Source organism: Gigantopelta aegis, chromosome 8, assembly GCF_016097555.1.
Source record: "Gigantopelta aegis isolate Gae_Host chromosome 8, Gae_host_genome, whole genome shotgun sequence".
Classification (NCBI taxonomy): Eukaryota; Metazoa; Mollusca; class Gastropoda; order Neomphalida; family Peltospiridae; genus Gigantopelta; species Gigantopelta aegis.
In genome coordinates this window covers 47,536,020-47,548,777 of record NC_054706.1, presented here as the reverse complement: position 1 = coordinate 47,548,777, position 12,758 = coordinate 47,536,020, and the positions used below count along the sequence as shown (strand labels likewise).

Genomic DNA, 12,758 nt, shown 5'->3' with positions numbered 1-12,758 from the left:
TCTAACCGGCAATCGATCGAATTCATCCCTTAACGAGCACCTGTTGCCAATATGTTACACGCATCATGATTTGATAGTTTTCTGAAATCAACCAATCAACAATAGTGTTCTATCTCCTGCCACGTTTGTTCTCAAGTCACTTCCTGGTAGTTTTTGCCGAGGTTAGAGGAATATTTCCGTGTTGAAAAGGATGGAATATACTCGGAGTTTAACATGAATAAACCAGCCGTTGTTGTGTTTTTGGTCAAATAAGGATCAGCATGTGGAAGAAAGAGAATTTGCGAAAGAACTTTCTTCGTATCAGACAGATAGCAGATCAGAATCTTGGAAGGTGGGGCACTTTGACATTGATACTTAAATTAGCGTGCATGTGCATAATCGATTATGCGAACTGTCAGCGCATGCAGTCAATAAATGTGACTCATGCATTGATAGAAACTCTGATAAAAATGGTAATTAATTGTTTTTGTTGTTTGATACCCAAAGATGTGCATATAGCATATGTGCATGTTATTTAATTGATCAACATTGTTTTTATGTTATTTTATTTTAAAATTATTTTAACATTTTTATTTTTATTTATATTTGATTTATATATATTTAATAAGGGAACATTCACAAAATAGCCTTTTCATACGTGTGGGTGTGTGCGTGTGCGAGCACTTATGAGAGAGAGTGAGAAAAAGGGGCATTAGGGTTATAGTCGGGCTCTCAGTCTTCGCAGGCTTGGCTATTTTTGGAATAAACATTTCAAGTCATATGGAAGCGCCATATAGAGTTTGTTGCCATATGCAAATAGACAGAAGGAAGTATGTTTTTGACAAATGCGAACAAATCAGTGTGAAATGTTCCATTCTCTTGTAAGTTAAAAAAACAAATATAAATCATGTACCATTTTCACAAACCTTGAAATAGTAACTGATCCCCCCTCTTTCAAAAGTGTTTATTACTTCCTTCCAATTCACCATCAGACTTTTCATGTGTCCCAGACCTGTCGTCTGCTATTTGGGTTTGTCAGCTGACCAGCCGAAAGGTTTTGTAATGACGTGTTACAGCTTGTATGGAGGCGCATAAATGCCACATAATATTAACACAAATCTGTAATGTCACACATTGTTGGTTGACTGAATCACTTAGAGAATGAGCAAGAGCATCAACATATTTGTTACTTTAAACATATTATTTTTAGAAATAATAAACTGAACACAAATATAAATAATAAGGGGTACTGATAATAAGATTTTAAAAATTAATAAATAAATTAAACTTAAAATAAACAAAGCACTGAAAAGATAATAATTGGAAAGAACACAAAAATTGTACCTTCATGACCCCAGTCTGGACCATCCACCTCATTAAACGCAATCCAGTTTCCCATGAGGAAAGTGAAGGGTCTGAATCTGATTAGAGGAGCCATAATTTGTAAACAGTTTTCTCCACCAACACACAAAGAATGTGTAAATCTTGTGAGTGTCAAGTGGGTACAATGTGAAAAAGGTGATCACTAGAAACGTCTTATAATATTCTCCAGTGATACCAAGGTTGTAAGGACAGACAACGTTTCGGTGCCTTCACTGCATGCCGAATATACTCAGCTAATTTCTAAAGTGCCACTGTTCTGTATATTGAAGTTTATGATTTGTTCCAGTTTAAAATATCTTGCATTCCAGGATTTGTGTTCAGATTATTTGTAACGAATATTTTTAAGTTATTGGTTTTAGGTACCTTTAACCATGATAACAGGATGTTAAAAAGATGAATTCTGGTGATATTCACGCTTGATGTTCATGCTCAATAATAAGGTAAAATTTATGAACATTTTGTCCATAACGGGCCTCCATACTAAATAACCATAACACCGCGGTAACTGCGAGTTCCTTCCCTTTGTATATGTACGACACCGCATCAAAACTGGTACGTGTTTCCTACTGGAAATTAATAACATGGGTGGGAATTTTTTATTTCACTATATGCATGAAAGCATGAATAACAAAACAGCAAAAACAATTGTTAGGTTAGACAAATGTTTTTATTCAGAATCCCGTTTTCTGATAAGACCTGCGGTAATAGGGCGTGCTATGCTAAATGTTTTTAAAATGTTGATTAAAGTATTCCTTGCCAAATTAGCATTTTTACAAGGGGATTGAAGCATATCAAAAAGTAATATAGGTTGTGACAATGTTGATAACATTTGTTTATAAACAGCCCCATAACAAAGATCCATTTAAGAAAAAAAGGATTCATTTAGTTAATTTCATTTAATTATTTATAAAAAATGTTTTAAAAGTGACTTAGTCTACATGTACTGGTAGGTGATAGTTTCTGTTTTGCAGTAGTTACTAGTAAATTATGTATTTTTAATTGCCATAAGTACTACAATTCATGTTATAAACATTCTTGTCTGTAAATTGAATGTGTTTAATTTATATAATTTACTTTAGTGCAGTCAGCAGACGTTTTATAGAAAGTAATTCAAGGGTATGTAATAAAAAGAAAAAAACGGACCATACATGTAACTAGGTGGTTATGGTCTTGAAATGTTTTGAGATTCAGGCCACTTGAGAACCCATTTTTCGGTTACGCAGAAATAAATCCATGTAACTCATTTTCTTTTTCCATAACCCATTATATCCATGCAAATGATGCTCCAAATTTTGTATGAACAAAAAATAGGTTATACAAAATTAGATTTGCACGAGCAACACTGTTACACGCAAACAAAATTTTCAGAGGCAATTCTCATGAAAAAAGAGAAAAAAAGTATATATATATATCCATTAATTTCCAAGATTATATGGTACATAATTGGCAGAAACCCTGATCAGTATGAACGTCTTTACAATCTGGCTGTAAAGATCATTGGAGGGCAATTATCCTACAAGTACAAACTGCCACTCTTTTGTGGGTGCTCTAACCACTTGTATGGTTACATACTGTACATGACACATGTATAATTTTTCTGTAATGTGAGACGAAAAGACAAAATATTTAAGAGTTTAAGATTTGCCAAAATGTTAATTAATTTACAAGTTAGAATATCTTTTTACTTTTAGGCCACCTCATACATTATAAATGTAATATTGATTCAGACTTAAACTGCTAAGAGTTGGACACATGGTGTCAATTCTCAACTCAATCTGCTGGTTTGACAATGTACTGAAGCTGATTGTAATATTGTATCCCCAACCACTGGTCAATAATCAGATATATATGCAACATATGGGCAGAAAATTAGTTTATTACATATTAGGATGTATCCATGGTTGTACAAAATTGATGTTAAAAAATTAATTACCCGCACCAGGCTTTCTGCCAGAAAATAATTTGAGGGTAAGTATTTAAAACAAAACAAACCAAAGGTTGTAGGTTTGAATGTTTTGAAGTTGAACACTACATTTCATGTGCTTTGACAAATTGTAAACAGCAGTTCTCTCAAATTTACTATAATCTACATGTATGTACATGTATGTACATGTATGTTCAACATGAAACCAAAAAATATACTACTCAAAAGAATTTAAGGGTCAGACGATATTTTCGACATTATTTTCTGAATGTCAATTATATTAGCTAGACCATAATGTCATGCATGGTATTGTTCCATTTTGACGAAAGTGGGTCTAAGCAACCCATAAATGAATTAAAATCCACTGTCATTGACACTGTCGACTAGTTCTAATGGCGAAAACATGCTTACATTTGCACGTAAATTAGGGCGAAAGCGAAAGGTCTGCTAAGTGCCCATAACTTGCTTTTTCACAAAGGGCTTCATTTGCACGCTTTGCATGTGTATTCCATGTTCCCAATGCTGAATTTCCGTATAATTGGAGCTTGCGTTCGTGTACGGTGCACACTCCAAATTCGACAATGGTACGACGTCAACTGACTATCTAAGATCGAGGAAGGGCTATTGCTTGGCTTCAGGATGGCAATACGCAAAGAAATGTTGCTCTGAGACTTCGTGTCAGTCAGAGTGTCGTTGGCCGACTGTGGCAATGGTACCAAGCAACGAATTCTGTTCGAAATCGTCCACGTTCGGGAAGACCCCGAAGCACTACAAATAGAGAGGACCCGCTACATCACCAATATGGCTCTACGTCAACGCACAACCACTGCACACCGATTACGTGACAATCTGCGGACTGCGACTGGAACTCGAGTGTCTGATCAAACCATACGCAATCGTCTGAGAGCCAATAATCTACGCTGCCGTCGCCAGGCTGTTCGACCACCACTCCTACCACGTCACAGAACGGCCAGACGTCACTGGTGCACACTTCATCTGCGGTGGCAACGTGTTCAGTGGGGTCGAGTGATGTTCACTGATGAGTCCAGGTTTAGTCTACAGTTCAACGACACGGTCGGGTTCGTGTCTACAGACGTCCTGGGGAGCGCTTCGCTGACGTTATCGTTAGACAACGTCACCGGTTCGGTGGTGGCAGCGTCATGGTGTGGGGCGGCATCTCTATCCACCACAGGACCCCCCTCTATGTGGTGGATGGCAATCTGAATGGAATCCGCTATCTGAATGAGATTATCCGGCCGTTGGTTCTCCCAGGCCTTCAGCAGATTGGCGGCGGGGCAGTTCTGCAGGATGACAATGCCAGCCCCCACCGCGCCAGGGTGGTAACGGACTTTCTCAGACAACAAGGTATCGCCAGGATGGATTGGCCAGCATATTCGCCTGACTTGGCCTCAATAGAGCACGCCTGGGACGAATTAGGCAGGACAGTTCGGGATAACCATGCCCCTCCAACCATGCCCCTCCGGCCAACCTTCATGATCTGGGTCAACTTCTTATGGCAGAGTGGCAGGCCATTCCCCAAGAGTTCTTCAGACGTCTGATCAACAGCATGAGGCAACGATGTGTCGAGTGTATTCGCGCCAGGGGTGGATTCACACACTATTAAACGAATGTTCTAATGTGTAAAATCCATGTTTGACAACCTTCAACTTTGACAGCATGTCATGTGACTTTCTTGTATACAGTGATGTTTATTTTTTTATTTTTTTGTAAATATGGAACAATAAATTAAATTTTTGGTGTAGTTTACATCATCAATCTAATACACTCTGAAACTTATTTGGTTATAAATTTTTTACCCTTAAATTCTTTTGAGTAGTATATATATATATCCATCAATTTCAAAAAATTTAGGGTATGTAATTTTTCCCTCGGTACTCTCTGGCAAAAACCCTTCCACCCCCACCCCTCCCCAAATTAAGTGATTAATTTGGGTCACTTTGATCCAGTTAATTTATTAGTCCTTTGCCTGTCCAGCTGGTTGAGACTATATCTAGGTAAATGTCTCTCTTTTTAATGTCTTTCTGTTTTGTCTCAGATATAGTTAATTCCAAACTTTATTTTGCGATGCCTTAAAATATTGAGCTGAAAATTTGTGTATAGCTTTATCATGTACCGTATATCTTCGCCTGTAAGTCGATCTCGGCTATAAGTCGAGTCCCTAATTTCAAGCCCTGAAAATGTATTTTTTTATTGACCCGTTTATAAGTCGACCCATGAAAAACTACTTATAAATATTGAAATATTTCTTATTTTCAGCACATGAGAACAATAATATTTGAACAAAAGAAAATTATTTTACAAACTTCGGTTTTCACGTTTTGTACATTGCAATATGATCAGACTATTCCAATCAAACTATCATTATTACATAGCATCAAAACGAAATATTCCCTTAGAAGAGAGTGAAAGCTGTTTGACTGTTACTGTATAGTACTGTACAGATGGTTTTGTGCACAGACAACAACTTTATTTATAAACGCTGACAACAGATCACTACGATAAAACTGAAAGTATCACGTTTTGCCGCCATATTAATACATGTAAGGAGGATAACTCTGGAAAGTACACTGGTTTTTGTACCAAATGATGTGTGTCCCTATTGCTCCAGATAAGTGAACTGCAGAGATCAGTCTATTTTAAGGGAAAGCTTAGTAATATTCATGAAGTTAATCACCGCCAAAACATTGTTTGAACAACCATTAATGCCAGTGACCAGATTTCAAAATAAATTCAGGCAACAGGTAGTTAGTATTGTTTACATTTTTACTATTAGTTATGACTGTTAATTTAACTAAGTGGACTGTTGTCTTGGCAAGTGAGTGAGATCGTACGCCTTTTCGCATAACCAAAACCGTTCTAATGCCCAAAAAAATAGGTTATAAAAAATAAATGTGTCAAATTAACATATTTGAGTATAAATACATGGCATACTTCAACCATAAAACTTGTAAAATAATCCCCAAAACAGTAATATTTTTTGGTGAAATTTTTTTACCCTCTTATAAGTCGACCCCCCCAAGTTCTAAAATAATTTTTGGGTGAAAAAAATTCGACTTATAGGCGAAGATATACGGTACTGTTAAAGGTCTAGTTTAACTTTTATGGCGATTTACATAGTTGTGACAGAGTTATGGCCCTTGAACTTAGGAAATATGAACTTTTGTTTTTCAGACTTTTGTTTCGCAATGCCTCAAGATATTGAGCTGAAATTTTGTGTATATAGCTTTATCATGTCCTGTTAAAGATCAAATTTGACATTCATGAAAATTTACCCATTTTTCATTGAGTTATGGCCCTTGAACTTAGCAAATAAAAAAATTTGTTTTCTGGAACATTTTCGCAGTGCATCAAGATATTGAGCTGACATTTTGTTTGTAGCTTTATCATGTACTGTTACAGATCAAGTTTTACTTTCATAGCGATTTATCCCTTGGCTCTTGAACTTAGGAGATAAGAAAATGTCATATTACTGCTTCATTTAAAAAAAAAAAAAAACATTTTGTTTTTGAAAGGTGGCAATAATTGCATGTTATATTGATACAGAACTTGGGATACACATGTGTATATGTATATATGTACATGCCAATCCCTGCAATTGCCAATGACAGTCAGCAGTGTCATGGATATGAATTCTTTGTGACACATTTTTTTTTGCTGTGGACTATATTCAATTATTTCTTTTCGATGGGATGTATGTTTTTTGCTGTGGACATTCTCTTAATTGCAGTGGTTGCATGTATGTTCTCAACATGATCACAAGCTTCAATTGTTACTTGCATACATATACAGTATATATATATATATATATATATATATATATATATATATATATATTATAACAGGACATGGATTCCTGTGAAAAATAAATTTAGTGTTTTTTTGTTTAACGACACCACTAGAGCACATTGATTTGTTAATTGTCGGCTATTGTATGCCAGACGTGGTGATTTTGACATATAGTCTAAAGTTACAGAGGAAACCCCCTACATTTTTTTGTCTTTAATAGCAAGGGATCTTTTATATGTACCATCCCACAGACAGAATAGCATATGTACCCATGATCCTTGATATTAGTTGTGGTGCTCTGGCTAGAAGGAGGAATAGCCCAATGGACTATCGAAGTAGATCTTTCTCAGGCGATATTGCTCTACTGGGGACAATAATTTTTATCCAGCAGCACAAAAGTGCCATTGGTGGAATGAAAATGTGAAAAATAGTTTCCCCATAAAATTTTAAATTTTGAGGATTGTGGCTGTCCTCCATATATGTGTGTTTGTGTGTGTGTGTGTGTGTGTGTGTGTGTGTGTGTAAGATTACAAATATACAGAAATGAAAAAAAGGAAGGAAAAGTGTATGTGTGACACCATTTATGTGTGTGTGTGTGTGTGTGTGTGTGTGTGTGTGTAAGATTACAAATATACAGAAATGAAAAAAAAGGAAGGAAAAGTAGAATTTAATAAAGGTGTGTCAAGACACCATTTATGACTGTTATATGAGTCAGCAAGTGTATCCTGTACTTAATTGTACAGGTATACAGATAACTTTTTTTGTTGTTGACATTGGTAATTATCAGGTTAAATTGATTAGCAACTATACCAGGGAAGATTAGCTTTTGCTAACTGTGTTACCCTCACTAAATAAAGAATTTATTATTATTATTATTATTATTATTATTATTTAACAGTTTAGAATTGTGTAGCAACCTCTAAAATTTGTGTAGTGAATCATGGCTCGATACTAAACAAAACAAATTTCTTGAAAGTTATTTTAATTCAAATACATGTGTTATAGCTAATGTACATGTGAAATCTATATTATAAATAAATCAAACTGGACCAAAATTATATCGCAAATCGAAGTAAAAAACCAAACCCCAACCCCAAACTGTCCCATCCCTACACATAACCAACCTGTTTAGTTAAAATTAAGAATTACATGTAATGAATATCTTTAGTTTTATGTGTACAAGAACATGTTCATGTAATGATATGTATATAAATGCAGGAATGTTTATTTTAATGTGAATATATTGTCAATATAACAGATCTATATTTTAATGATAACACCCAATTACCTATACACTCCTGAAAAGTAAAGGTGGTCTGTATAGACAAAGCGAGCTTGATTTGGTATTGTATTAAATTATTTAAACAATTACCGGAGTTTTCACTCTCCATGTGTGTATGGACCTGGCAACCTGAAGACTTGTTGATAGCTGTTGGCTCTTGTTTTTATAGGTCAGTGTATCATGATCTATGTGTGCGTACATGTTGGAGAATTCGGTTGAATTATACTGAAGGCTGGTTAGGCTAAACACCCTGCCTGTTCAAATACCACTTAGAAATCTATTCCTTGCTGTGTGTACATTCACAGAAATAGACTGATACTGTGATAGATGTTGTGCTAACATTGCAGTAGCTTCCCAGTTGCATGTGCATGTATACATGTATGACTATGTATATATATGTAGGCCATGTGCATTTTTGTGCTGGGGTGTTGTTAAACATTCTTATCAATGCATCTTCTTTCTGTTTAGACTTTATAATACCAAGCAACTTATGCTGCACTGGTTATAATAGTTATAAAGGTGTGCACATTGCAGCATGGATAATTTCACAGATCCCTAATTAATGGTAGGTCTACTGCACATGCTGTAAACATTATAGTTTTAAAGGTGTACATATATGTTATGTATACATGTAGTATCATGGTTAATTTTTCAGATCACTAATTAACTGTGGGTTCCTAAATTATTAATTATAATTAATTAACGTTTCTTCTACATAAAAGATCCAGTTTGTATTCCAGAAACACCTCAACATACATTGTACCGTATATATAATTTATAATTTATAAATGTGAATTTGGCACAAATCATTTTATCTCATCAAAGGCTAAAATAAGATTAATAATAATAATAATAATAATAATAATAATAATAGTAATAGTAATAATAATGCACACACACGCAGACCCCCCCCCCCCCCCCCCCCCCCCCCCAGTGTTTTGTTCAGGTCCATTGCTTCAACCAAAACAAGCTGGGCACAGTGTTTCTTAACTTGCATGAATAACACAGGTGGTTTGACTATGACTCACTCTGTCACTTTGGTCATCTTAGCCTAATGCTAATTTTTTGTATGTGTATGTGTAGCTGTCATAATCTCACATTCTAAAAAATATATATATATATTTTTTTTTTTTTAAACTAATTGTGGCTTAAAATAGCTATGTTATTTTACTGACTTTGAGAAATGCTGAATTGAGTTTCACATTTAACTTTATGGATTTTCATCTCATTCTAACTTGAGTACCGGCCTCGTGGTGTTGTGGTTAGGCCATCAGTCTACAGGCTGGTAGGTACTGGGTTCAGATCCCAGTCGAGGCATTGGGATTTTTAATCCAGATACCGACTCCCAACCCTGAGTGAGTGCTCCGCAAGGCTCAATGGGTAGGTGTAAACCACTTGCACCAACCAGTGATCCATAACTGGTTCAACAAAGGTCATAGTTTGTGCTATCCTGCCTGTGGGAAGCACAAATAAAAGATCCCTTGCTGCTAATTGGAAAGAATAGTCCATGTAGTGGCGACAGCGGGTTTCCCCCTTTCAAAATCTGTGTGGTCCTTAACATATGTCTGACACCATATAACTGTAAATAAAATGTGTTAAGTGCGTCGTTAAATAAAACATTTCTTTCTTTTTTCTAACTTGAGTAACGGATATTTACCCATCTATGAGGTTAACTTTTTTTTTTTTTTAAAACTCGAACTAAACACATACAAAACATTTGTTTATTTAATCAGTGTGGTCAGTGTTTGACATTAATATGGTAACTGTAAACAGTGTAACACTTTAATTAGTCTAAAAAATGATAAGAAACCCATATCTCATCATGGGGTGGGACATAGCCCAATGTATGGTAAAGTGCTCGCTTTATGTGCGGACGATTTGAAATCAGTCCCTGTCAGTGCTATCCTGTTTTGGGATGGTACATATAAAAGATCCCTTGTTATTAAATGAAAAATGTTACGGGCTTCCTCTCTAAGACTGTGTCAAAATTACCAAATGTTTGACATCCAGTAGCTGATGATTAATAACTCAAATTGCTCTAGTTGTGTCATTAAACAAAAGAGAAGAAAAATGTTAACGCACATATATGTATTAACAAGTATGTGTTATTAAAAATAATGAGTGATATTCTCACCAACAGGTGTGTGGACGCAGCCCAGTAATATGGTGCTCGATCCACGGTCGGTGTGGGATCGATCCCCATCGATGGGCCCATTGGGCTGTTTCTCGTTCCAGCCAGTACACCACGATTGGTATATCAAAGGCTGTTATATGTACTATCCTGTCTGTAGAATGGTGCATATAAAAGATCCCTTGCTGCTAATTGAAAAGAGTAGCCCATGAAGTGGCGACAGTGGGTTTTATCTCTCAATATCTGTGTGGTCCTTAACCATATGTCTAATGCCATATAACCGTAAATAGAATGTGTTGAGTGCGTCGGTAAATAAAACATTTCTGTCTTTTTATTTCACTAACAGGTGTGTAAGAAAACACTTTGATTAGTTTAAAGAATGATACGAAACCTACAGCTCATCATTATTCCACAGGCGAGCACTCTACCACTGACCTACATTTATATCCCACACTGTTGGATATTAGGAAGACTTTATTGTAGTATCCACTAGATCATGATATTGATGTAAAACAGAGCTTCAGTTTTCACCAGCTCATGATAGGTCAGAGTTGGTATGGATGGTACATTTCCCATATAGCCTGTGTGGGTGTAGAAATGTACATTGATTTGTAAGCTGTCCAGACAGTTAATTGAGATGTATGTAACTCATCACCAATATGACCCCAAGTTGTCTTTCTAAGTATCAGCTAGGGGCAGGATATAGGCTATAGCTCATTGGTAGAGCAGTATGCTGGCTCATAGGATCGATCCCTCTCAGTGGACCCAATGGTTTTTTTTTCTAGTCCAGACACTGTCAGATGAGTGATCAATGTATTGAAGTTATTTTTTTTTTTTTAACGACACCACTAGAGCACATTGATGAAGTAATCATCGGCTATTGGATGTCAGACATTTGGTCATTTTGACACTTGGTCATCAGTGGAAACCCACAACATTTTTTTCTCCTGATGCATCAAGGGATCTTTTATGTGCATTTTCCCCACAGACAGGAAAGCACATACGACATCCTTTGGCCAGTTGTGGTGCACTGGTTGGGATAAGACAAAACCCAATCAGTGGAATGGATTCACTGGCACTGAGGTGGTTAGATCCTGTGACACAAGCACCTCAAGCGAGCTCTCAACCAACAGATCTAAATCCTGCCCTCCCATAGAAGTAATCTTATGTATAGGCTGCTGGGTCATCCCTCGCTAGACCAAGTGCTGAATTAACCATTAACCATTAATAACACCACTAGAGCACATTGATTGATTAATCATCAGCTAATGGAAGTCAGAAATTTGAGATTTCTGACAGGCAGTCTTCAGAAGAAACCCATTATGTTGTTTTCACCAGCAACAAGGGATCATTTATGATTTAAATGCAGTTTCCCACAGACTGGCCTTTGATGTACCAGTTGTAGGAACTGGTTGAGATGGGGGATGGGGGTGGGGGGGGGGGGACCCAATCAGAGAATGGGTTCACTGAAATTGTTCGATTCTCTGACCTCAGTCGAATGGTCTGCCAACTAAGCTAAATCCTGACTTATTATTAGTTTAGACGTGTAGCTGTAGTGTAAAATGGCAGAAGTATCATTAAAACGTTCCAATAGCCGATATATTTTTCGTGCTGGGTTGTCGTTAAACTTCTATTCTATTCTATTCATTAAAATATTCCTTTCCTTTACATGTAAATATATGACACACACTACACCTTATTTTTGGTTGTCATTGTTTTGCCTTAGTTACACAGTGAAATCTGTTTAAACCAGATCATGATGGGGGACCTAATATTTATTTTGTTTAGACAAGATCTGCTGTTTAAAGGGTCACATTTTAGAATTTAGAAAAGTTTGGGATCATGCAACAGTTTTGACAGAATTCTGGTTTATTCAGGGCCTTGTTTAGACAGTTTTTACTGTATAAGGCGAGGAGTTGTTGTTTAGTATTAAATACCCTTAAAGTACATTACATTAATCTTACTCTACCACCACCACCACCACCACCACCACCACCCTGTGTTACAAAACACTAAAAATACACAGTGAAATCCCTTTAAACCAGATCACACTGGGGACTTAATATATATCCAATTTAGACAGGATCCTGTATTTATAGGGTTGGGTTTTAGAATTTAGAAAAATTTGGGACCATGAACCTTGGCCTCTTTTGACAGGATTCCGGTTTGTTCAGGTTTTACTGTACATGCTATCTACATTAAAATTTGCTTTATTTCAGAGACAACCATATGGAGTTTTTAGATTTGCGTAT

The 12,758-nt window shown here is 36.2% G+C and overlaps 1 protein-coding gene across 4 annotated transcripts in view; it reads left to right on the top strand.

Annotated features, from left to right (window-relative positions):
• Nucleotides 1-152: 152 nt before the first annotated feature.
• The window catches only part of LOC121379304 (rho GTPase-activating protein 44-like), a 99,116-nt gene continuing 86,510 nt past the window's right edge, over nt 153-12,758 (top strand). For all 4 annotated transcript variants that reach the window (XM_041507854.1, XM_041507855.1, XM_041507853.1 and 1 more), the window contains exon 1: nt 153-331. In XM_041507854.1, the coding sequence (XP_041363788.1) occupies nt 261-331 (71 nt within the window). In that variant the 5' untranslated portion in view covers nt 153-260. The remainder of the gene's footprint in view (nt 332-12,758) is intronic.